At 47.4% G+C, this 25,106-nt stretch overlaps 1 protein-coding gene and 1 long non-coding RNA gene across 6 annotated transcripts in view; one reads left to right on the top strand and one right to left on the bottom strand.

Moving 5' to 3' along the window:
* Positions 1-2,756, bottom strand: part of ZNF710 (zinc finger protein 710) — a 63,872-nt gene extending 61,116 nt beyond the window's left edge. Inside the window, exons 1-2 of one of the 4 annotated variants that reach the window (XM_033852139.2) lie at positions 2,603-2,753; positions 431-522 (exon numbers count right to left, since the gene is read on the bottom strand). In XM_033852139.2, coding sequence (XP_033708030.1) covers positions 431-504 — 74 coding nt within the window. In that variant the 5' untranslated portion in view covers positions 505-522; positions 2,603-2,753. The other 3 variants (XM_019945715.3, XM_033852140.2, XM_033852141.2) reach the window with 3 other exon arrangements.
* Positions 2,757-3,350: 594 nt separating this feature from the next.
* LOC109551833 (uncharacterized) lies at positions 3,351-6,394 on the top strand. Of its 2 annotated transcripts, none has more exons than XR_002178538.3 (2): positions 3,351-3,980; positions 4,115-6,394. It is a non-coding gene; the product is annotated as an uncharacterized lncRNA (long non-coding RNA). The 2 variants fall into 2 exon arrangements; XR_002178539.3 differs by having other exon boundaries at positions 4,111-6,394.
* The last annotated feature ends 18,712 nt before the right edge of the window (positions 6,395-25,106 follow it).

The following is a 25,106-nucleotide window of genomic DNA, read 5'->3' as shown; positions in this document are numbered from 1 at the left end:
CCACCATTAACATGAGACACAGCAGATTCACAGATTCCTTAATTCAACAAAATGAGCCCCTGCCCTCAGATCCAGGGGGTGAGCAAGCCGATGAGGAGCCTGTGGACAGCATCCTGAGATGCACCCGACTACTCCTTTACTTATTTACTCCCATCTAACTTCAAACCTGAGCTTTCCAAGCACAACTCTGATAGAAATATCCCTGGGCCACAAGGCAAACCCAAAACAGAAGGCATGCAAAATCTCCGGTGGGCCCATTAGTCTCCCTTCCTCCAACTCAAAAAACCATTCCAGACCATGTCCATCTCCTTGTCTCTAGACAGGGAGCCTAAAATTAGTCTCCCTGGTAGAAAATGCCTCCTTAGAACGGAAGTGACCCAAGTGTAGAACAAATGGCCCGCTGGCCACACACCACAGGACAAGGACTCACCCGGGAATCCGCTCTGAGAAGAAGAGTGAACCTCTGCTCCCACTGCAACTCACTGCATCTGCCTCCATGGGCATACAGGCAACCAGGTGAGCCTGGAGGAAAGAAAAATGTGACCCAAATGGCCAACTCCCCCTACCCTAAAGAAAGCAGACCTACCCCCACTGCCCTCATGCAAGAAAGCCGGGTCCTGCAGGTTAGTGGAGCACTAGTGCGGCTAGAACTACAGGTGACCAATTAGAGGTCCTGTTCCCAGACTGGCAGGTGCCTAGCACAGAGCGACGCGAGGTTCGAGGGCCAGCTGACAAAACCACCATGAGAGCTCTAGAAAATAACATTCGCTTTAAAACAAACAAGAAAGGGACAGCCATACTAAGTCTCAAAAATCAAAACCAGACAGGCCCATGGCTTTGATCACAAACACTAAGAATACATTTTCTAAAGTCTAAAGACAATTAGGGGTGGTTTATTTCCCCTCCCCCACCTGGCCTGGCGGGTCCTTTGAAGGCCCCTGGTGAGGGCAAAACAGGGATGCAGGCTCCAGGCCCTCTACTTGGCAGAAATGAACTTTGACTGTTTTTACTTACACGTGTACAAAGGCAGGACTGAAAGAGCAGCTTCAAAGTTGGCTGGGTGACCCCCAAGGTTCAAAGTCCCTCTCCGCACACCTATGTGGGAATCTTGTGAGTTTCCCAGGCGCCCACCGGAACTGGTTATGTCCCCTCCAGGTCTACACCTGCTGGGAGTTTCCATTTTGCACAGAAATAAAGGCGCTCTGGGTGCCCTTAGCAGTTAGGGCGCTCGGTCCGCTGTTCTAGGGTGGGCCACCAGGACAGTCCCTCACTGAACCGCTCAGACCGGGAAGGACCAGCACCTCGTAGTGACCCTGTAAAGACGCACCGGGCTGCGGCTACGCCTTGCCCGAACCATCGCAGAGCTCAGAGATACATTAATGATCGTTTTGGGTTAGTTAAAACCTACGCAAGCACCTCCCTGGCCTCTTAAATCTTCCCAAACTACTGCTCAGACTGGAGGGAAGCAGTTGCAGCCACCATAAAAGTCATCTTAAAAGGCAAGTTGGAAAAAAAAACCGATACGCACTAGTTAGCAAGTCCGCGGTTAGGGGGGCGGTGGCACGAGGGCCGGATCTGTGGGCTCTGCACGCTGGCGGGGGCTGTCCCGTTGGTCCCCGAGTCCCCGCGCCCACCTGGCAGCCTCGGGGCCACTAATCTGACGCCGGCGATCACACCCCACAGCTCTGTCCAATTAGGAAAATGACCGCGAGGAGACGGAGAGAGTGGGCGACAAGGAAGGGGAACTGAGACTGAGGAGGCTAAGGACAGGCCGTGGAGACCCAGCCGGCCGGCGAGCGCCTTCAACAGGTCCCCGCCCCGGAGAGCGGGTCGTGCGGCGGCCTGCTGCCCCGGGGGCGCCCACGACACCCCGGCGGCGCGCCCAGCCCTCCCCCACCCCGGACGGCGGGGACGCGCAGCAACCCCACCCGCCGGGAGAATAAAGTTTGTGGGCAGCGGCGGGGCGGGGCGGCGCGGCGAGGGGGTGAAACTTTGAGTCCCCGGCGGGCGGCGGGGGGAGAGTACTAGGCGCCGGGATACCCACGTGCGGGCCCGCGAGCCGCCGCCGCCGCCTCCGGGCCTCCCGCCCCGCCGCCGCCGCCGCGCTTTCCTTTCATTTTTGTTTTTCTCTCTCTCTCTCTCTCTCTCTCTCTCTCTCTCTCTCTCTCTCTCTCTCTCTCTCTCTCTCTCTCTCTCTCTCTCTCTCTCTCTCTCTCTCTCTCTCTCTCTCTCTCCCCTCCCTTTCTCTCTCTCTCATTCGCGCGCTCTCCTCGCTCTCGCCCTCTTTCGCTCGCTCGCTCCCTCCTTCCCTTCCCCCTCCCCCTCCACCCACCCCCACCCCCCCCCCCGCCGCCAGACGCCATCTCTCCCTCTTTCCCCGGCTCTCCATGTCTCCCTCCAGCTCTCCGGCATGAGGGAATGTGGAAGTGAAAGGAAAAGACGACATGTTTGCGGCGCGGGCCTGCGCGCGGCCGTCCCCGGGGAGAGGCGGGGGGCGGGTCGGCCGCGGCCGCAGTGACCCACCCCCGCGCCCCCCGCGCCCCCGCCGGCGCGCCGCCCGGGGCTGCGGGGTCGGGGGCCCGGGGCCGCGCGGGACACTCACCCTCGGTCCGGGCGCGGCTCCTACGCTGGGGCCCGTGGCGGGCCGGGGCCGGGGCCGGGGGCTCCTGGCTGCCCACCGCCCGGGCTGCTGCTGCGCGCCCGCCGCCCGCCTCCACGCGCGCCCGCCGCCTGCTCCTGCCGCCCTCCCTCCGGCTCCTCTCTTTCTCTCTCTCTCTCTCTCTCTCTCTCTCTCTCTCCCCCTCTCTCTCTCTCTCTCTCTCCCTCTCTCTCCCCCTCTCTCTCCCTCTCCTCTCTCTCTCTCTCTCTCTCGCTCGCTCTCTCTCCCTCCCTGGAAGAAGGGAATGAGGCAGGGCTGACGTGAAGGGATGCAAAACAGCTCCTCCTAACCCAGCTCGCGGAGGAAGAGAGACAGAAAAGCAGCCCTTTTATCTCTCTTTTGTTTTCTCACTTCCTTCCACCCCCCAACACCCCCCTCTTGTCAGCCCAAGTTTTCTTTTCTCTTTCTACCGCAGAGAGGATTTTTCTTCCTTTCTTTCTCTTTCTTTCGGTTCAACTCTCCCACTCAAATTGAAAGCCTGGAGGGTTTTCTCTCTCTCTCTCTCTCTTTTTCTTCCCTCATTTCTTCCTTCTTCCTCCTTTCTTATTTCTCTAAAAGGGTTTTGTTTGCTGTGGGAGTTTCGTTTGAAAATCAAGTCACGCCTTTTTTCCTCCTTTTCTTTCTCTCTCTTTTTTTCTCCTCAGCAGAAAAGGGGAACAAAGATTAACTGAAGCGGGAGAGAGGGGGAGCATCAGAACCTCGCATGGAAATGGGGGGCCCGGTCCTGCCCGGCACAAAGGGGGCGAGCTTCCCCCCACCGTGGGAAGCTTGGGGCGTCCTCCCGAGAGAAGAGTCGGCGGGGCTGGGGGGCGGGGGACGCGGGTTCCTTCCGAAGTGCGGGCGAGGGCCGCGGAGCCCGCCCCTCCCCAGGCAGAGGTGGAAGGCTGGGTGTGTTCTTCACTTATGTATTTTTAAAGTAGGCAGATGGGCGTGGAACAAACATCCCCGCGGAGCACTAAACTGTAAGAAGCCTTTAAACAGCTGTTTGCAGAGCCCTGGACGTCCAGACTCGAGGGAGCGGTGCGGACTGCGAGCGCCAGGGCCCGGGTGGGGAAGGGGCTCCAAGGAGCCGCTGGGATCGGCCCCTCGTGGGCTCGCCAATCCCACGGCCCAGGCCTTCGCCCAGGGCGCACTGCTGGGGGGCGCCGAGGCGTGGCCGTTGGCAGCGCGGGGGTCAAGCCCCTGGCGCCTTCCTACAGGGCCTCGGGGCTTGGCACAGCCTTGCCCTTCCCCGGCTTCCGAGCCGACCCTCGGCATCTAACCTCCAGCCGCTTCTCCACTCCGAGCCCTCGGACAGGACGCGGTAGAGCCTCCCCGAAGGGTCAGTTATTCATGGGGCGCCTGGGCGTGTTCCCAAGACCTGCTCTGCCTTCTGCTTCTCCAGAGATGGGGGGAGAAAACAGGGGGAAAGTTCCCAGAGCAAAGTTGGCCACATTTCTCTTTTGCCCAAGGAAGTATTGAGCACCTGCTGGATGCCCGGCACTTGGACTGGGGCTACTGCCAGGGGCTGGGGAGAAACGTGAGTCTTCATGGGCCCTGAGAGTTTCCACAGGAAACAATGCCAGAGGAGACTGCAGCTCAGGACCAGGTCATCGAGAGGAAGGAAAGCCTGGATCCTCTCCCCTCCCTCCTCTCTTCCTTCCCCTTCTCTTCCTTCCTCCCGGCTGCGTCTCCTTGGCTCCACCCCTTCTCCTCATCAATTCCTCCCACACTTCCCTGCTCTCCCTGGCTTTTCACTGGAGGGTCCCTTCTCCCAGCTAGGAGCAGATGCTGAGCCTCATTGTCTCTCCCCCTCAGTGACTGCTGCCTCCCGGGGACAGGACCTGCCACTCTTCACCCCTCCCCCCAGCCCGCAGGCCTGGGCCTTTACAAACTGGATCCCCAAGGTCACTGACCCTCACCCCACTCTAAACCAGCTCCTGGTGTTGTGAGCAATGACTCCAGTCACTCAGAACATGATTTGTTTCTGACTGGGAGTGAGAAAACAGTAGCTTGGTACTTGCTTTAGCAAGGAGGACACCATGATTTTAATGTCAGTGCACTGAGCCCTGGATGACCGCAGAGCATCCCCCCGACTTTGCCCTCTTAGTGGGATATACAGGGAGCTACATTTCTGTCATCTTAGATCCTGTTTAGTGCACCTAAGGTATACCCTCCAAATAAAGCAAAACAGCTCTGACAGTCCAGCATTCACGTAACAAATGCTTACCGAGTACCTACTCTGCCAGCTCCTATGCTTGGGTGCTAAGGACCTAACAACCAATGGCACACGCGGTCCTCACTTAGGCTTTGCAGACTGGCAGGGGAAGAAACAAGAAGACAGGCAACCACAGTGCCACATGTTACATGTTAAGGATGAAACAAGGAAGCACCTAAAAAAAAGGGTGCTTGGACTAGGGTGGTCAGGGATGGCTTTTCCTGGAGGAGGTTACATCTAGATGCGTAGGCCTGTGCCAGGTAAACTCATAGGAAGGCACAGCCTGTCCAAAGTCCCCAAGGGAAGAGAGCACATTCTTGCAGTTTCTTGGAACCTCCACAAGTATTTGCTGCAGTGGGGAGTACAGTGGGGGAGTGGGGACACTTTGGTGTCAGGGCACAAGGCAGGTCAGGGGAGAGTGGGGAGTGTGTCAGGCAATAAGTAAGGGAGGGGGCCGGATATCAGGGGGCTCTTCAGATTTTAGCCTCTCCCACTTGCTAACTTCATGAACTTGGGTGATTATAGTTTCCTTCCTTATAAGATAGGGGTAAGAAGACCAGTGGGCTGCAGAGACAGCGTCTTATGTTTAAGCTCCCAGGCTTATTTGCTGCATATCCCTGGGCCAGTTGACCTCTCTGAATATAAGTTTTCTCATCTGTGAAATGGGGTGAAAACACTTGACTCACAGGGTTTCTGCAAGGCTTAAAAGGCTTAAGACATGCCTAGCTCAGTGTCTGGCACATAAGCTCCAATACATGGTAGCTTTTATTCATTGTTATTATAGATCAAGGAGTGACAGGGAGGTGCCCTTACCACCCAGAAATGAGATTTATGTTCTGGGTTGAAACTAGAGTGAGTCACCATGCCCGAAATGCAATGAGCTGGCTGTGGAGGAAGCATTCCTTCAGAGGATACCCTGTGTGCCCACAGGTGGCTGGGATTGGGGAATACCTACGTCTGACCAAGACGGCCAGTGTGTCGTCTCAGGAACAGGACCGGAATGTGAAGACTGTGGTTGCCAAGGCCTGGCCTGATCAGTGGAGGTGTAGCTTGCCTGAAGAGCAAATAGGAACCAGAAGAGAGTCAGCCTCGTAAAATCCTGGAGGGCCCCTTGGAGCAGGCGCCTGGCTGTGTTTGCTCAGTGGAGAGAAGTAGACACAGAAGTTCACACTGGGGAGGAGAGAGGGGGAGAAAGAGACTTTTGACTCTTCCAGAGCCTGAATTAAATCTCTCAAAACCTCTTAGTCCTTTGCTTGGGTTCCTCATTCTCCAAGCAACCTGCAGATGAACTTGGCACCAACAAAATGCCCCCTGGGTCCAGACAGACACCAGGGTTCCAGTTCCTGCACTGTAAACCTTTTACGCTTCTATTATTTCTTTATGACACAAGTTCATTGTGAGAGAATTTGATAACCAGCTAAGCAAAACTGAAAGAGAACTCCAGTAGAGACATTATATTTTTGTGTGTGTCCTTGGACGTTTTATATCCACATATCTACATGTAAAATGCACATAGTAATAAAACTATGCAAAGTGAATATTGTTAAATGAATGACTATACATGTAAATATATTAACAAAATTTACAAAAACGACGTAACGCTATTCCTACTGAATGGCAACCACTTTTACCCCGTAATATGTCACAAATAGCTTTCCCTGTTTGTAAACATCCATATTATCATTCCTAACAAATAATATTATTCCATGGTATGCATTTATCTTACCTGTTTAAACAAATTGCTGGACTTGTGGGATATTTCCAGTTTTTCACTTTTATGGACCCACTATGATAGACATACTGTACAGTCACCTTTGTGCCAGGTAAATATCATATTCTTCCCCCCGGCCGTGCTGCATGGCATGCAGGATTTTAGTTACCCGACCAGGGATCAAACCTGTGCCCCTTGCAGTGGAAGGGCGGAGTCTTAACCACTGGATTGCCAGTGAATTCCCAATGTCATATTCTGATCATCATTTTACAGCTGAGGAGACTGAGGCACAGCAAAGTTTAAAAGTTTTCCAAGGTCGTAGCTACTGAGTGACTGAGCCAGAATTTGCAGCCAGAGTTTCCAGTTGGGAGTTCCTTTCAGCATCTCTGTTTTCTCCTTTTCTTTAGTGTATCCCCTCCTCATACCTCCCTGTTTTCTCTCCCAGATCACCTCCCTGTGAGAACCAGTCTAGGCAGGTGACCCACTGCCTTCTCTGACACCTGAGTAACTTCAGTAATGTCCATCTCCTGGGGTTGTTGGGAGGAATGAAAGCAGGTGATAAATGACATGTAATGCATGAAACTGTATTTGGGAAATTGTGAAGCCTGTGCGAATGAATGTTAGGAGGTACTAGCAAGGGCCTAAGCTCACAGTCAGATGCCACCACCTTTAGCCAAATCCCCTGACCTCCTCAAACCCAGGAAGGAAGCCTCCAGATTCACACTAGAGAGAAAGAAATCAACTGTTCCGACGACGCAGAAGCAATAAAGGAGGCGTCCCCCGGGCATTTCAGGAGCCCCACAGTTGCTCCCCACCCCCACCCCAGCCCCACAGCTGGAACGGGAGGGAAGATTTGTTAGTCTAAGGTTTATTCATGCTTATGATTTCCCTGAGGGAGGATGCATTCATGTCACAGGCCTTCCAGAATGTTTGTATCCATCTCTGAAAATCTGAGGAATCAAGTAAGCCGAGTAAAGGGATGAAACACAGCTCTTCCGTGTTTCAATTGACGTGTCTATCAGAGTAACTGCTGGGAGAGTAGCAGATGATTATTAAAATCTGTTTCTTTCATTGACAGAACCAAACAAACATTAAAAATATACATCAGTGACTTAGCAATGTCTAATATTTGATTTTGAGTATCAAACCTCCCCACTGGATTCCAGCCAATGGAAGATGCAGGACCCCAGGGCAGAACTAAATGAGGCTGCAGAGAGCAGAGGTGGACCTAGGGCTCCTGAAAGGATGGGCTTGTGGCAGGAGGACCCAGAACTGGAGAGTCACCGAGAACTAAGTCAATGACCGGAGTCACACAGAAGTTGTGTTGGGCAGCAGCTCAAAATTCTCATAAGTGTAGTAGCAATTTAGGAAGCCTCAGGGTTTGCAGGGAAAACCCAAAGAAAGCAAAAGTCTGTGTGGATAGATGGGGTGAACATCTGACATTTGTGCATTCTTTTTCAAGGAATAATGACAGGGTACACCTCTTCTGATCCCCCTTATGACCAAGGGTGCATAGTTGCATGGCTTTATTCCCATCATGGTTTGGGCCAGTAAGTTAACTGGCCTTATTTGCATAAATATAAGGATAAAAATAAGCTAAAAGAAACATGGGACACCTACCACAAACAGGAAACTGCTAGCTTCACTAAACAGTTAAAAAAAAATTAAAAACATAAAAGCCACAATGATGGGACTTCCCTGGTGGTGCAGTGGTTAAGAATCCGCCTGCCAATGCAGGAGACAGGTTCGAGCCCTGGTCCGGGAAGATCCCACATGCCACGGAGCAACTAAGCCTGGGAGCCACAGCTACTGAGCCTGCGCTCTAGAGCCCGCGAGCCACAACTACTAAAGCCTGCATGACACAACTACTGAAGCCCGCACTCCTAGAGCCCGTGCTCCGCAACAAGGGAAGCCACCGCAGTGAGAAGCCTGCTCACCACAACGAAGAGTAGCCCCGCTCGCTGCAACTAGAGAAAGCCCGCACGTAGCAACGAAGACCCAATGCAGCCAATAAAAAAAAAAAAAAAAAAAAAAGTTTATGTCTTTTGATTAGTAACTTTAGTTCTAGAAATCTATTGGAGGGAGAGTCATCAGTGTGGACAAAGATTTGAGTTAAGGGACGTCCCTGGTGGTCCAGTGGTAAAGAATCTGCCTTACAATGCAGGGGACTCAGGTTCCATCCCTGGTCTGGGAACTAAGATCCCTCATGCTATGGAGTAACCTAACCCGCACGCCACAACTACTGAGCTTGCGCACCTCAGCTAGAGCCCTTGTGCTACAAACTATAGAGCCAACATGCCCTGGAGCCTGTGCACCACAACTAGAGAAGAGAAAACCCACAAGCCACAACTAGAGAGCCCACGCGCCTCAACTAAGATCCAATGCAGCCTAAAATAAATAAATAATATATATTTTTTAAAAAAGATGTGAGTTAAGGGTGTTTATCAAAGTGTCATTTATGTTGGCAAAAATTACCACCACCCCCCCCAAAAAAGGAAAAGAACAGAAGGAAGAAAGCAATAACCCAAGTATTCAACAGCAAGGAAATGTTTAAAGAAGTTATGGCATTCGCATTTGATATAATACTGCATAGCTATTAAAAACCATGTTTTTGAAGAATATTTAATGACCTGGAAAATGTTTGTGATATAGTGAGTGAGATACAAAATTGCATGTGCAATTATATTTTTGTCCAGTTTTGTATATACATATATATTTATCCTGAAAAATACATATAAAATACTTGAGAGGAAATACAAACAAGTTTAAAAGTTATTTGTGTTTGTTGGAATTATAGGTGATTTTTATTTTCTTCTTTGTCTTAGTGTATTTGATAAATTTCTATAATGATTATATTATTTTAAACAATAACCTATATATTTAGAGAACAAGACCTGGGTTTCTCATTCACTCCACAGTCAACGGTGAAAAGACCCAGGCCAGGCCTTCAAGGATCTTCCAGTTCACAGGAGAAACAGCCAAGCAAACAGGAAGTTACACTACAGAATGCAATTATTTCTCCTCCCCTGGAAATGTTTGAAGACCTAGGAGGAAAGAGGAACCAGCATTTTGGTTGCTGATGATTTGGGCTCTGGGTTGAATAGACTATCTATTGTGAAAGTGTATTGTGCAAAAAGTGAATGGGGCTTTTTGTGAAGGGAGAAAAAGAGGGTGTGGTTTGGGAACTGGGAGGGTGGGGGAGGAGGAGGCAGGCCTGCAAGCGGTGGGCAGAGCCGCCCTGAAGGTCCCCCCAAGTTGTCCTTCTCAGCCTGCACCTGGCTCTCAGTGTCCAGGGTCAGCAGAGTACCTGGCTCTGCATCCGTAACAGGGGCTCAGTAAATGTTTAGTCAGTGTTTATTGTCCATAAGAACAGATGAATGAATGAGAATGTAACATCAGGGATCACTCTCATGAATTTCCTTTAAGGCATTAATTAAACATGTCTGAAGAAGAAAGACTCCATTGTGAAACCATGATGATGAGCAAGACAGGAGGGGAATTTAAAGTCTTCTCCACCAAGGCAGCAAGGGATGTGTGTGTGTGTGCACGCGCAGGAGTGTGTCTGCATGTCTGCTTTAGCGTCAGGAGGGACCTGGGTCCAAGTTTGAATGTGGCATTGAGTGAAGTCTGAGGAGCTCTTGGCTGTGGCAACTTGCAAGCTGTTTGCTCTTGGCCAGACTCCGTTTCTAAATGCTTTACTACCTAGAAAATGGGGCTTAAGGTGACTTATGTTCTTGGCTACCAAATGAGATAATGCAGGTAGGATAATGCTGCGTAGACAGCAAACACTCTGCATATAGAACAAGCTATTAATGTCAATATTATTACTTGTAAACCCCGAGGCATCACCTGCTTGGCAGGGGAGGGGGAGGAGTACCATAGGGTGATGGTGTTGCCATGTTCATTCTTCATACAGGAACTCTCTTTTTGTCCTTTCTTTTGGTCTTTTTACCTTTATTCTTCACTTCATCAACAAATATTTATTGAGAACCCACAATGTGCTGTCCATCCTTAAGGGTCTCCCAGGTAACCAAGAGTGACAGATATGACGAGGGATGACTTTTACAGGAGTAGAAGAGGGGTGCCCAACTCTTCTCTTTGGGAAACCTTAGAAGAGGTGATGTTTAAAGTGAGTCTTGAAAGAAAAGTGGGAACATGCTCAGCAAAGCAAGGGAGGCAGGGCTGTCAGCAGGCAACAGACTTTAGGAAGTTACTTAACCTCCCTGGGGGGCCATTTCCTGCTCTGAAGAATCCTGCCTCACCTTGAAATAAGACAATACATGCAAAGTGCCTAGCATAGTGCCTGGCCTTTAGTCGGTACTGAAAAAAACCAGTTCTTTGTCCCCTCTGTATCAAAATCACTTCCTCTTTGAAGCTTACTTCCTGTTCACATTTTGTTCTTTTCCCCAGTTCCTGAAGACATACTGACTTTTGGCTTAGGCTGTAAATTACTCAGCCTATTTTCCAGGACGCAGAAAATAATTTTAAGAATGGATCACAGTTTCATCCACAAAGAAAATCCCAATAAATTCGAAGTACAAATGTCATATGGATCACATCCTTTGTTCATAATACGCTAAAACTAGAAGTTAATGTTAGAAATTGAGTATTTAAATTTTCCAAAATAGCTTTTGGATAAAGGAGGAAGTCAGGAATTAAGTGGGGTTTTTTTGTGTGTGTGTGTGTGAGCCTCGCTGCCTTTATTTTATTTTTTGTGTGAACACAGTTTTCTTTGTGTCTAACTTTTTAAAATTTTATTTATTTATTTATTTTGGTTGCGCCGGGTCCTAGCTGACGCACATGGGATCTTTAGCTGCAGCATGTGGGATCCTTTTTTTTTAGTTGCAGTAGGCAAACTCTTAGTTGTGGCATGTGGGATCTAGCTCCCCAACCAGGGATCGAACCCTGGCCCCCTGCATTGGGAGTGTGGAGTCTTACCCACTGGACTACCAGGGAAGTCCCACATCTAACTGTTTTTTAATTGAAGTATAGTTGATTTACAATATCGTGTTAGTTTCAGGTGTGTAGCACAGTGATTCAGTTAATTTTATATATATAGATATATAGATATATAAGGAGTGTGATAATTTAGAAAAAAACACAAAGAAGAACCACACCTAGGAAAACCAACAGTATGCGTGCAAAGCTTCACTCAAAATTTTGTTTAGTTTTTAAAATGATTTTATTATTAAACCCAGAAAAATTTAAACAAACAAAATATTCATTAAATAATTTAGAAATGTGCAAAAACAAAAACCCCAAATAAAGATGAGGAAGGAAGAGATCAGGCAAAGAAACAGAAAAAAATAAATTAGAAAATAGAACAACTGTTGAATTATTACATACGTCCTTGAGTTGGTTCTTTTTGTGAAAAGAAGATCTAAATAACACAATGGACAAATGTAACTAAGGAAAAAAAGCAGAAACAAACACAACTTAGGGTGAAATGGTGGAAATGTCAAAAATAGACTTAAAAAATATAAAAGAGTATGATGTGAAATTGTTGACAAATTTGAAAACTTCAGGGATAATTTTTTGGAAAAAAAAAATAGAGAAATTTCTCTGACAGAATCAGGAGTAGAAAATCTAAACCACCTCCTTCAGCTTCTGCTTAGAAGCGGTGGACAGAGTGCCTGCCCCTGACCAGCTTTCCAAAGCTGCACTTTTTCTCGGCAGCATTTCACACCATCTGATGTGACATATGCCTAATTGCTTACTTGTTTCCCTTTTTCTCTCCCCACTAGAATACGAGCTTCCTGAGAAGAGAGAACTTTGTTTTGTTTTTTTAATTAAACTTTTTACTTTGAGATAATTGTGTGTGTGTGTGTGTTTAATTAAACGTTATATTTTTGAGATAATTGTAAGAAAACTGTTTTGGGAATTCCCTGGCGTCCAGTGGTTAGGACTCGGCTCTTTCACTGCCATGGCCCAGGTTCAGCCCCTGGTCGGGGAATTAAGATCCTGTAAGCTGCGAGGAGCAGCCAAAAAAAAAAAAAAAAGAAAGAAAACTGTTTTGCTTGCTGCTGTATCCCTACTGCACAGAACTGGGTCTCGGGCATAGCAGGCACTTGAAATAAATACTAGTTTAATGAATTGAGGAAGAATTTAAGACAGATATCAAGAATGTTGTTCCCCAAAGTTGTGAGTTCAGGCGGTTTTACTGGGGAAGAGGGTGTGTCTTCTAAAGTTTTGAGGCATGGGTTATATAAACTAATCCAGAATATAGCATTTTCTCTATGAAGAAAACTACATTTTTTTTTCCTAAGGCGTAAAAGACTTTTTTTTTTTTGGTGTTTTTTCTTTTTTTTCCTTTGGCCGCACGGCACATGAGATCTTAGTTCCCCCACCAGGGATCAAACCCGAGTCCCTTGCATTGGAAGCACAGTCTTAACCACTGGACCGTCAGGGAAGTCCCAAAAGAAAAGACTTGATTATGGAGAGATATACTTTATGCCTGATGCAAAAGCTAAATGATGTAAAGATGGAAAGGTCAAATTAATTTACAGGCTTAATGCAAATCCAAATGTGATTTTTTTTCAAACTTTTACAAAAAAGATTATAAAATTCGTTTAGCAGAATAAATAGGTAGAATTTCAAAGAAAGTTTTGTAAAATAAGAGTAAGGATAGGGCTTCTCTGGTGGCGCAGTGGTCGGGAGTCCACCTGCCAATGCAGGGGACACAGGTTCGTGCCCCGGTCCGGGAAGATCCCACATGCCGCAGAGCGGCTGGGCCCATGAGCCATGGCCGCTGAGCCTGCGCGTCTGGAGCCTGTGCTCCACAACAGGAGAGGCCACAACAGTGAGAGGCCCGCGTACCGCAAAAAAAAAAAGAAAAAAAAAGAGTAAGGATAGAAGGAGTAGACCATCTACCCACAAAACATATTAGAAAATTGTGACATTTAAAATTCTGTGGTATTAGGACAAAAATATATAGTTGTTTTAGTAGCTTAAAATAGGGTACTCAGAATGAGATGATGATACACATATTAATTTAATGTGTAATAAAGTACCATCATCAGGAAAAGAAAAGGTTATTATTATTATTTTTTAAATAAATTTATTTATTTTTATTTTTGGCTGCGTTGGGTCTTTGTTGCTGCATGCAGGCTTTCTGTAGTTGCGCTGAGTGGGTGCTACTCTTCGTTGTGGTGTGCGGGCTTCTCATAGCAGTGGCTTCTCTTGTTGCAGAGCACGGGCTGTAGGCGCACGGATTTCAGTAGTTGTGGCACGTGGGCTCAGTAGTTGTGGCTTGCAGGCTGTAGAGCGCAGGTTCAGTAGTTGTGGCGCACGGGCTAAGTTGCTCCGCAGCATGTGGGATCCTCCCAGACCAGGACTTGAACCCGTGTCTCCTGCGTTGGCAGGCGGATTCTTAACCACTGCACCACCAGGGAAGCCCAGAAAAGGTTATTTTAAAAATTATTTTGGGCTACTGGCTGGCAGTTTAGGAAAAAAAAAATTATATCCTCACCTCACATAATACAACAAATAAATTCTATCTGGACTTAATAACAATCATAAGATCAAATGTAAAAATATTGTAAGGAAGAGAAAATAGACACTTTCAAACACCTGGAGAAGAAATGACTTCCTAAGCTTAGAACGAATGGAAGAAATCAAGGGAAAAGAGAATATTTTTGGTTGTATAAATAAGTCAAACTTTGCCATGGTAAGAAAACAAAAATTATCTCTAAGAGATATTAAGCGAAGAAGGCAAGTTGCGGTTAGTTCACATAATGTTCACATAAAGAAGAAAAGTGTACACAAAAGAAAGCTATATATTTTTGTGAATATATTAGGTGTGTAAATACCTAGGAAGTGGTGAGGAGGAATATACACAAACTGATAGCATTTGGAGTGGGCTAAGGGGACATTTGCTTTATTTGAACTATATGAATTTTAATTTCATACAAGAATATACTCATGTATCACTTGTGTAATTTTTAAAGAAAAAGTGATGACAAAACTAAAAAAGACTGTGTTAAATACTTTTAAAGCTTTTTTAAAAATTATATAAAGAACTTGTATAAATGATTTTTTAAACTGTAAAATCCCAATAGATAAATAGTTAAAAGATATCATGAGTCAGGTCACTGAAAAGAAAATACCAGAAACAAAACTAGAAGAAAATGTTCGCACTCACAGTCATTTAAATAAATCCAGAGTGAAAGCTGTCACTGAAGATCAGAATTCCAACTTCTCTTCTGGGCCCCAGGACCAGCTCAATCTTGGGAAATGGGCAACTTGCGGGAACCTGCAGCAGAGAGGAGGATGGGGGGCCCTGCCTGGATCCTCCCAACTGGAGATTTTGCTGGTGTTGGTTGCCCAACCCTTCCTATGGGGTAGATGGTCCTGTCTTGCCCCTACTTTGCCTCCCTGCCTTCTCTGCAACAGAGTGCAGTATGGGGAGAAAGAAAGAGATCTGCAGAGAGCTGGTGGGGTGGCCCAGTCTGCAGACAAAATTGAGGCTATTTTGTCTAGTGCTCCCACACAAGTGTCCTTTCTTAGGGACTGAGCACCAGAGCATGGGGGGAAGGTTGGCTTTAGGACTTCCTTAAGCTGGTAGGAAACCATGGGAAGAAGTGGGCAGGAATGATGAATACAAAGGGATTCTGAAGCACTTGGAGTACAGTGGACATCCTTGGGGATAGGGACCTTCTCTTTTGCTGTCTAGATTCCCCAGCATTTGTTCACACTTGAGCTGCACAAGTCTACACTGTGTGGATTAGCACAGTGGAGCTGCTGTGTGCCTGCAGATGATTCACGTCTCTTTTTCTGGATCTGGACAACCTGGGTTGAAACTCAGCTCTACCTACTACCTACTTGACACCAGGAAAGTAATCGAACCTTCCTGAACTCATTTTTTACTTTTCTAAATGGAGGACAAGAACAGAGCTCCCCTCCAAGGGCTGTGGAGAGGATTTAATGAGAGAGTGAAGCATGAGCATCGGGTCAGGCAGAGTAAAGGGTTAGCAAATGGCAGCTGGTTCATCATTCTCTAAAGATCTGGCCTCTTACAGCGCAGCACAGGTAGGTCATGGATTTGAACTTGTGCATCTCGTGGCTGCTGGCCATCTCCACTTGCATGTTCTTATTTATTTATTTATTTTTTTAATATTTTATTTACTTATTTGGTTGCACCAGGTCTTAGTTGCAGCAGGCGGGCTCCTTTGTTGCGGCACGCAAACTCTAAGTTGTGGCATGCATGTGGGATCTTAGTTCCCTGTCCAGGGATTGAACCCAGGCCCCCTGTGTTGGGAGCATGGAGTCTTAACCACTGTGCCACCAGGGAAGTCCCCACTTGCATGTTCTCTTTACACGTCACTTGTCCAAAACAGACAAGTCTCCACGCCAAACCTGTCCCCACACTGGGCTCCCGTCAATGGCACCGCTGTCCATCCAGGGCCAACCAGAAACCTGGCACTCCCTCTCTTTCACCCTCAGTGGCCATCAATGACCAAGGTGTATGGATTCCACCATGGAAATACTTTTCAGGATGCATCACCCAACTCCCACAGGCCTGGTCTAGCCGCCAGTGTTTCCCTCCCTTGTACCAGCCTTTTAGCTACTCTCTCTGCATCTAATCTGGACTCCTTAGACCTATTCTTTTTAAAAAAAAAAAACCTCTTAATGACTTAAAGCTTTTAATGGCTTCCCACTGGCCTTAGGATAAATCAAAATAAATAGTAAAAGTTATTGAGCAACCACAGTCCTTCCTATCTGTGGGGGGTTGGTTCCAGGATGCTCAAGTCCCTTATATAAAATGGCACAGTCTTTGCACATAACCTAAGCACATCCGCTTGTGTACTTTAAATCATCTCTAGATTACTTGTAGTACCTAATACAATGTATATGCTATGCAAATAGTTGTCAATACAATGTAAAAGTTATGTAAATAGTTGCTGGTTTGACAAATTCAAGTTTTGCTTTTCGGAAATTTCTGGAATATTTTTTCAAATATTTTCAATCCAAGGTTGGTTGAATCCGGGGATGTAGAACCTGGAGATAAGGAAGATCAACTGTATTGTGTACCAGCCACTGTCTTAAGTGCTTTACCTGCTTTATCTCTTTCAACTCTGGAAACCCTATTAGATAGATACCATCACTTCCAGCTTGCCCGGTCACCTTCAACAAGTTAATTTAGTGACTCAGTTTCATTATCTGCTAAGTGGTGATAATACCTTATCTCTTAGGGTTATTGTGAGGATTAAATTAGTTATATCATGTAAAGTGCTTGGAAAAATGCCTGGCATGTAGTAAGCGCTTATTAAATTTAGCTAAGTGTTGGAGAAGACACCCCATCTTGCAGCTAGGGAAATGGAAACAGAGAGGTTAAGAAACTCGCCCACCCGCCCCACCAAGCCCCACAGAGGGGAAATGGCCCAGTCAGGATTCAACCCAGGCCTCTTGACACCAGTCACTGAGCTGAGTCTTCAAGGAGACTGTTACTCACCAGCCTGTTACTCACCAGCCTCTTCCAAAGCCACCCTCACCTGCTGTACTCACTGCAGCCCCTAAAGGCACCTCAATCTGTCTTCTGCATGCTGTCCCAACTCTTATGGGCCTTTGTCTCTTCCAGGAAGCCCTCCCTGGACACCCAGACCAGGTTAAGTCCTGGGTATGTCCCTCCCATAGGACCCTCCCCTCACTTCTTGGCAACACTTTGCACATTAGCAGTTACTGAATTGATCATAACACTGTGTTTCCTACCTGTCTTCCCTGGCCTGTGGTGAAGGCGGGACAACGTCTATCTTAAAACCTGCAGTGCTTTATCAATATTTGTAGAATGAATGAATGAATGTACTTCAGGGGTTTCAGTCATCCTTGTCAACTACATGATGCAAAGCTCTTTTCTAAGAGGGAAGTAGGTGGTGAGGGGAAATTTGATTGGAGACCCAAGCCAGGGAGATGTCTAGGATAATGGAGCGGGGGCTCATTGGTACCAGGGGCTGTGGGGGCCGAGTGGAAAGGGGTATCAAAGCATAGAAGGCAACAAAGTCATTCTTAGCATCTTAGCATTCTTCTCCAGCACCGAAGCCAGGGACCTGAGTAGAGAAAGCTGATTGGAGGGAGCCTGGCACATAGTCAGTGCTCAAAAAGCATGCGTCGTTCATATTAATAAAATAATAATCTGCATGGAGCTCCTGCGAAAATTTGTTTTATTTGGAAAAACGAAAAGGGAAGGAAAAGGGAATAATGTGAACCAAAATACAGAGAAATGAAAGTGCAAAGCATTTGTGTGTGGTCAGTGTGGTGGGAACTAGGGTGCATCTGTGGAAGAACTCTGGGTGGTGAGGTTCGAAAGGCTCTAAAGCGGGGTCGTGGCCAGAGTGGAAGGGTCTTGGATGCCGTGTTAAGGTATCTGGGCTTTATCTTGTAGGCCAAAATGTGTTTGTTAAATGACATTGCATAAGAAGGGCTTCAATGTCAAATAAGGTTAAGACAAATACTGTATGATATCACTTACATGTGGAATCTAAAAAATACAACAGACTAGTGAATATAATTAAAAAAGAAGCAGACTCACAGATACAGAGAACAAACTAGTGGTTACCAATGGAGAGAGGGAAGGGGGAGGGCATTGTAGGGGTGGGGGATTAAGAGGTACAAACTATTATGCATAAAATAAGCTACAAGGATATATTGCACAGCACACGGAATATAGCCAATATTTTACAATAACTATAAATTGAGTATAACCTTTAGAAATTGGGAATCACTCTACTGTACACCTGTAACATATAATACTGTACATCAACTATACTTCAATAGGGATTTCCCTAGCGGTCCAGTGTTTGGGACTCTGCACTTTCACTGCTGTGGGCCCAGGTTCAATCCCTGGTCAGGAACTAGGATCCCACAGGCCATGCGAGGTGCCGCCAGAAAGACAAAACAGAACAACAACAACAACAACAAACTATACTTCAATTAAAAAAAAAAAGAATTGACAGAGTGAAAAAAATGAAAGAAGTCCTTTACTGAGAGACTGCTGCTTGGAGCCTTTAATTTGTCATTTTGTGTTTGGATTCTCTAACATGGGTATGCTATAGAGGATTTCCTAAACTTATGTGACCAAAGAATGAAGCTTCTAAGGAATGTACTTGGAGAAATGTTGCTGTAGTCACTGGGCAACGCTGAAAGGTTCTGAGGGGCACAAAGTGATAGGGTCAGATTTATGTTTTATACTTTTTTTTTTTTTTTGCGGTACGCGGGCCTCCCACTGTTGTGGTCTCTCCCGTTGCGGAGCATAGGCTCCGGACGCGCAGGCTCAGCGGCCATGGCTCACGGGCCCAGCCACCCCGCGGCATGTGGGATCCTCCCGGACCGGGACACGAACCCGTGTCCCCTGTATCGGCAGGCGGACTCTCAACCACTGCGCCACCAGGGAAGCCCCCAGATTTATGTTTTAGGCAAAGTAATTCTGTGGCCTGGTTGCCAGTGGCGGGAGAAGCACAGGGAAAAGGAGAGGAAAGCATCTCTACAATCCACCAGCTTCAGGGAAACAGAAGCAGCTCACGTGCCTGTCAGAGAATTGACTTCACCGACCAACAGTGGGGCACGGGGCCTAGGCTTAGCTTGGTTGCTGTCCCTATGCTTCTAGATGGTCTGACAGGCGAAATGCCCAGTGCTGGAGAAAGGCGGCTTTGAATGTATCTCGTGTCTGTGATAAATAAGAAGAGACTGGCAGCTTTCTCCCTTACTCCCTCCAGAAGACTCAGGTATGTCCTCCGCAGGCCCAGGCTCTCTTTTCACTGTCCAGCCTCTCAGGCCCTCCCTTCCCCCCACCCCCCTTGCCACTTCTTGCCCAGGTGCAGTGGGACCATCTCCTGTTCTCCTCTCCCTCCCTTGGATTCCATTTGTGTGTCCAAAATGACCTGAATCATGGTGGGGCTGCAGACTCACGTCTTTCTCGCATGCCTGTAAAAAGAAGATGTAAGAATGTTCTCCTTGACACACCTCTATCAAGAAAAAAGAAAACCATAATATGTGAAGGGAAATTCAGCCTAACAGAAAGCCCTATAGTCAACCTCCTGAGCTCTTGGAAATGCTCAGAAGCCCCTTTCAGATCCCCACTGGAGTCTCCATCTGCTAGCTTATTCTCATTAAACTTCCTTTTCCTCAAGCATCAGCACTCATAACAAATAAAGGTTGCAGATCCAAAATCATTTTATCATCCACAGTTGCAAGTTTTGCTTTCTATTTTTCATTGCAAACATCCAAGCACTTCCTCAATATTACGGATTAAATAAAAATTTTTAGTTTAGCCTGGGAATTTTACAACTAACAATTCCCCCTCCCCTCTCCCCACACGGGTAAAAATGTGCTGAGTGCGAAGCTGATTTACAAAACTGATTTACAAATGAACTTTTGGAGCATAGCCTGTGTGGAAGCTCTTAGGTACATCTCTGTAACCACATAATTGTGTATCTGTTTGTGCGTTTGTTCACCCAAAGTAGACTTTTGTCTTTCTTTCTCTTAATCTTTCTGACATCGAACGCTCACCTAACCTGCTTCTTAATAACGCATCCCAATATGGCTTCTAGGGCACTACCCCCTAGTCACTCTAAGTCCATGCTATTGGGTGGGTGTTGGCCCCACCCCTGAGGGCCCAGCCAATCAACGCATCACATTTCCGTGTGTCAGTGTTGAGCCAAGTCAGGCCAGTGAGAGCCAGTGAAACTCAAGTTAGTCGTCTGACTTACTGGATTACTTTTTCCCTTTTCCTGAGAGGCTGTAACGTTTGGCGCTCTGGCTGCCATATTGCGCTGACAGGAAACTAAAGCCAACATGGAGGAGAGCAGAGCTGAGAAGCGGGACTTGGAGTCAGTCATTCTTCTATCCTCTGATCAAGCTGCACCTGAAGCTCCACCTACACTGGGAGTTCAGCTCTATGCGTCAGTAAATACACTTTGCTTAAATCAGTTTGGGTGGGGTTTTCTCTCACTTGGTAATCAGAAGAGCCCTCCCTCTAACAGCAATCCACTTATGCATTAGTAAGCCTCATGGCAGACTCACGGATCCTGCACTGTTGATTCGAATACCCGACTCTTCTCCCTGTCTTTGGAGGATAAGCACTGCACACACGTCTTGCTGAAAGAAAAGGAACTGTTTTTAAACAGTGTGAGCTCCAGGCTCCTCTGTACCTCCAAATAGGCAAGTCACATATGTTCCTAGGGCTCCAGCAGACACTCTAGCTGGTATCTGGCATCTGTCCTGAAACCCAGAGTGGTTCTCCTGCAAGGAAAGGCAGCCAACCTCAGGCAGAAACAAGGTGACAGGGAACTCAGGGTGCTCTGAGTCTCCTGACGGCCAAATTGACCAGACTTACCTCTCCAGGCCCATCTCCGGAGGCAGAGAGAATTCATGCCATGTTTGGAAAAACAGTAAACCTAGTAGGCAAGGTAGGGAGAGGTGATTAAAGGCGAAGGCTCAGGCATCAGCCAGGTCTGGGTCCAAATCCTCATCTTACTACACACAAGCTGTGTGCTGGTGGCAAGTTACTGAGCCCCCTGAGCCTCAGTTATCTCATCTGTAAAATAGGGATAGCAGTATCCACCTCACAAAATATTTGTGGGGACTGAATGACATAATGGGGTAAAGTGCAATGCCTAAAGTAAGCACTATATGGGAAAAAATAGTTATTATTGTCATTAGATATGTCCAAGCCCGGTCTAACCTATAAGCACACTAAAGCATTCTGTTAACTGGAAGAGTTCCAAAGACAGAGAAGGTCAAAGCTGGCTACAGGTTGGTTACCCCTCAATAGGAACCAAAGGGTGAAGAACATGGACTTTAGCTTCAGGAAGACTTAGGTTCAAGTCTGGCTCTGTTACTTACAGTTGTGTGATCTTGAACAAGTCATGAGTGACCTTTCTGAGCCTCCACTGCCTCATCTGTAAAATGGGCAAATGGAAACCTACTTCAGAGACTTGGGGTGAGGATGCAATGAGCTATGCATGCACCTGCTTGGCACATTGTTCAAAGCTCAATAAGCAGTGGGTACACCTCAGGTGTGTCCACAGGCAGGCTATGCAAGTGACAGTTCTTAATTATGTGAACAGAGGAATGAGGCTGCTGTTATCTTTATTTACACAGCATTGAGTATTCCTTAGACAAGGGATGTAATTTATGGTGAGAGAAGAGGAAGAGAAGAAAAAAGAAGAGAAAATGGCATGTGCTGGGGAGGAAGAGCGTGGAGAGATGTCCTGAGATCTTTACGCAGACTCCTGCTTCCTGGAGCTGATGGCAGGAGCTCTGGTCCAGGTTTCCCAAGAGCTTGGTTCTAGGCAGTGCCTCTCCATCCAGGTACTCAGACCCTTTTAGTCCTGGGTGAGGCGCTTTCCTTAACTGTGTGACCTTGGAGAGAAGTTCAGACAGCTTCTCTGAGCCTCTTGTCCTATCTATATGAGTCTCTTGTCCTCTCTATATGAGCCCGTTGTCCTATCTATATGGCATTATGAATACTGGTCTCTTTCACAGGATGGATGTGGGCATTAAATGAAATGTGGAATGTGGAAACACTTCAGAAACTCTCCAGAATCTTCTTATTGCCCCGGGTGGCCTTAGTATTCTATGGTTTGTGTCCTGCCATTTTCCAGTGTACGTTACACATTTTATTTAATTTATTTTTGGGGGCTGCGCCAATTGGCGGGCGGAATGTCAGTTCCCCAACCAGAGATCGAACCTGTGCCCCCTGCAGTGGAAGCGCAGAGTCCTAACCACTGGACCGCCAGGGAATTCCCATGTTACACATTTTAAACACACTTTTTCTGTGTCTATTTCATGGCCTGGAGGATGGATGTGGTGGGAATGCGGGAGGGGCAGCAACAAAGAACTGGGCGTGGGCGGAACTCCCTGATGGAGGTGGTGGTTGGGCTGGGGCTATTCAATGGGGCAGGGGCTGAGCCGGTGGAAAGGAGGCAGGCTAATCCGTTTAGGTGTCAGACAGACCTGAAGCTGAATCCTGGCCTCCAACTGGGACACCTTGGGCAGATCATCTGTGAACTTTCCAGCTTCCTTTTATTCATGGGGATGAGGGTGTTAGTGTGAAGATTAAAAGAGAAACATGTTTAAAGCACTTAGTATGGTCCCTGGCTTGTTTTCACTCGCCGTACTTTTTAAATTTTTGTTTTATTACCAAAAGAAGGGAAATAAATCAGAAACTCAGGAACATCTGACTCCAGCCTGGGTTAATTCAGAAATGAACACTTAACCCTCTCAGGGTTGAAACCGCACACACAGATTGGGACCTGAACCCAGAGGCTGGGTCTCCAACCACTGTCATTTCATTAAAATCACACACCTGGTCTCAGGGCTTACTGAAGCTCAGTTTCTTTAGGTCTCAGTGCAGAAGGAATTCAGCAAGAGGCAAAGTGATAGGCAAGAAGTAGATTTGTTAATATAGGATGCTTGTGAGTAGGCAGGCAAGGGGGCTCTGCTCCGAGAACTAAGTGGTAAAGCAGGTTTATTTAGAGAGATACACATTCCATAGGTAGAATGTGGTCTGTTTCAGAAAGAATGGCCCCAAAATATAGAGTGGTTAGGTTTTTTTAAAAAATTTATTTTATTTATTCATTTTTGGCTACGTCGGGTCTTCGTTGCGGCACGTGGGCTTTCTCTAGTTGTGGCGAGTGGGGGCTAATCTTCGTTACGGTGTGCGGGCTTCTCACTGCGGTGGCTTCTCTTGTTGCGGAGCACGGGCTCTAGGCGCCAGGCTTAGTAGTTGTGGCTCGTGGGCTCTAGAGTGCAGGCTCAGTAGTTGTGGCGCACGGGCTTAGTTGCTCCGCAAGCAAGGCATGTGGGATCCTCCCGGACCAGGGCTCAAATCTCTGTCCCCTGCATTGGCAGGCGGATTCTTAACCACTGCACCACCAGGGAAGTCCTAGAGTGGTTAGTTTCTATAGGCTGGATAATTTCATAGGCTAATGAGTAGGAGGATTTTTCCAACTATCTTGGAGAAGGGGCGGGGATTTCCAGGAATTCGGTGGGTTTCGGTCAGTCTCAGAACTGTCATGGCGCCTGTGGGCATGTCGTTTAGCATTTGCTAATGCGTTACAATGAACGTATAATGAGGCTCAAGGTCTACTCAAAGTCCAATCTTCCGCCATCTTGGGCTGATAGGTTCTAACCAGTTTTTGTCGTATCCTCAAGGGCTATGTCATGCTTTAAGGGTTGTGCCATGCCCCCTTCCCTCCTGTTTCACGGTGAGTCTGGGATTTTCAAATATACTTGCCTTCCTGCATTTAATACTATTTGATTGACTTAAAATAGTGGCGTGTGGACTCTTATAGTTGGAAGGGATATTAGGGCTTGTAGCTGTGGCCCCAGGAATCCTGGGCTCTGCAGAGCTGCCTCAGAGCCAGGAGTGCCCAGCAGGCAGGGTTCCAGGGCTTGGCTGCTAAAAGAGGTTTGAAAACCCCATTAGCCCAATGCCTGAATCCATTATGGTGTTTCTGGTATGAGGCTGAGGCCCTCTTGGAAGAATTCTGGTACAGTAGACTTCACTATCTTTCTTCATTGGAGCAGGAATTGACTGTCCTGTCATGGTCATCTGTGTCCTTTATATATATATATTTATTTATTTATTTATTAAATTTATTTTTTGGCTGAGCCACATGGCTTGCAGGGATCTTAGTTCCCTGACCAGGGATTGAACCCGCACCCTCGGCAGTGAAAGCATGGAGTCCTAACCACTGGACTGCCAGGGAATTCCCTGTGTCCAGCTTTTAGATCAGAGTTCTAGCATTCTCCATTGTTAAGGAGCTTCCAGTATACCCACGAGGAGACCCAGGGTTCTGCCTGATTGTCCTCTTGAAGGTGGGCTGGAGGGCTGAAGGCTCATGCTGAGGAGCAGAAAGAGGAGGGAGTCCAGAATCCTGGAGAAGTCAATCCTTTGGGGGGGAGGGGTGTGGCTCTGGGGGCCAGATGCCTCTGGGACAGAGAACTCTGTCCTCTATGAAACCTCATGTTGTTATACAACAGGCTGTAATTAATACCACCGAGACTCTGAAAGACTTCCTATCATTCTAATAAAAAATGAAAGCTAACTGTGCCCAGCGCCTTGCAGACACTTGCCCGCCCAGAAGCCTTCAGCAGAGGGCGCTCACAGGGACCGGAGGTGTCCCCATGCTAACCACCAAACTGCAGGAGAATGAGGCCCTGCCCCATCTGGTTCTGCTCAGCCAGAGCAGGGCAGGTACCAGGAGACCTGCGGCCCCAGGGGATATGAGTCATTCAGAGAGGAGGCCTAGGAGTGTTGGGGGAGGAGGGAGATGGAGAACAGGCATCAGGGCTGATTTCCTTTGACCTCCAACTTACACATCTATTTGTCACCCATTTTGTACTGGTCAGGCTTCCACCCTGGTGCAGAGCACGGAGGCTCAGCCAGGACTTCCCTGCACGCTGCTTCAAGATTCACCTGCTGAAAGCACCACTGGAATCATATCCTGTTTCCACTCAAGAACCTGTAGTGGCTCCCCATTCCATGGTATCATGTGAATGTCTCTGCCTTGTGTCAAGGCCTTTGACTATCTGCCTCCTCG

Source organism: Tursiops truncatus, chromosome 2, assembly GCF_011762595.2.
Source record: "Tursiops truncatus isolate mTurTru1 chromosome 2, mTurTru1.mat.Y, whole genome shotgun sequence".
In the NCBI taxonomy this organism is placed as follows: Eukaryota; Metazoa; Chordata; class Mammalia; order Artiodactyla; family Delphinidae; genus Tursiops; species Tursiops truncatus.
Note: the sequence above shows the minus strand (reverse complement) of the source record. Positions and strands in the feature narration are given on the sequence as shown.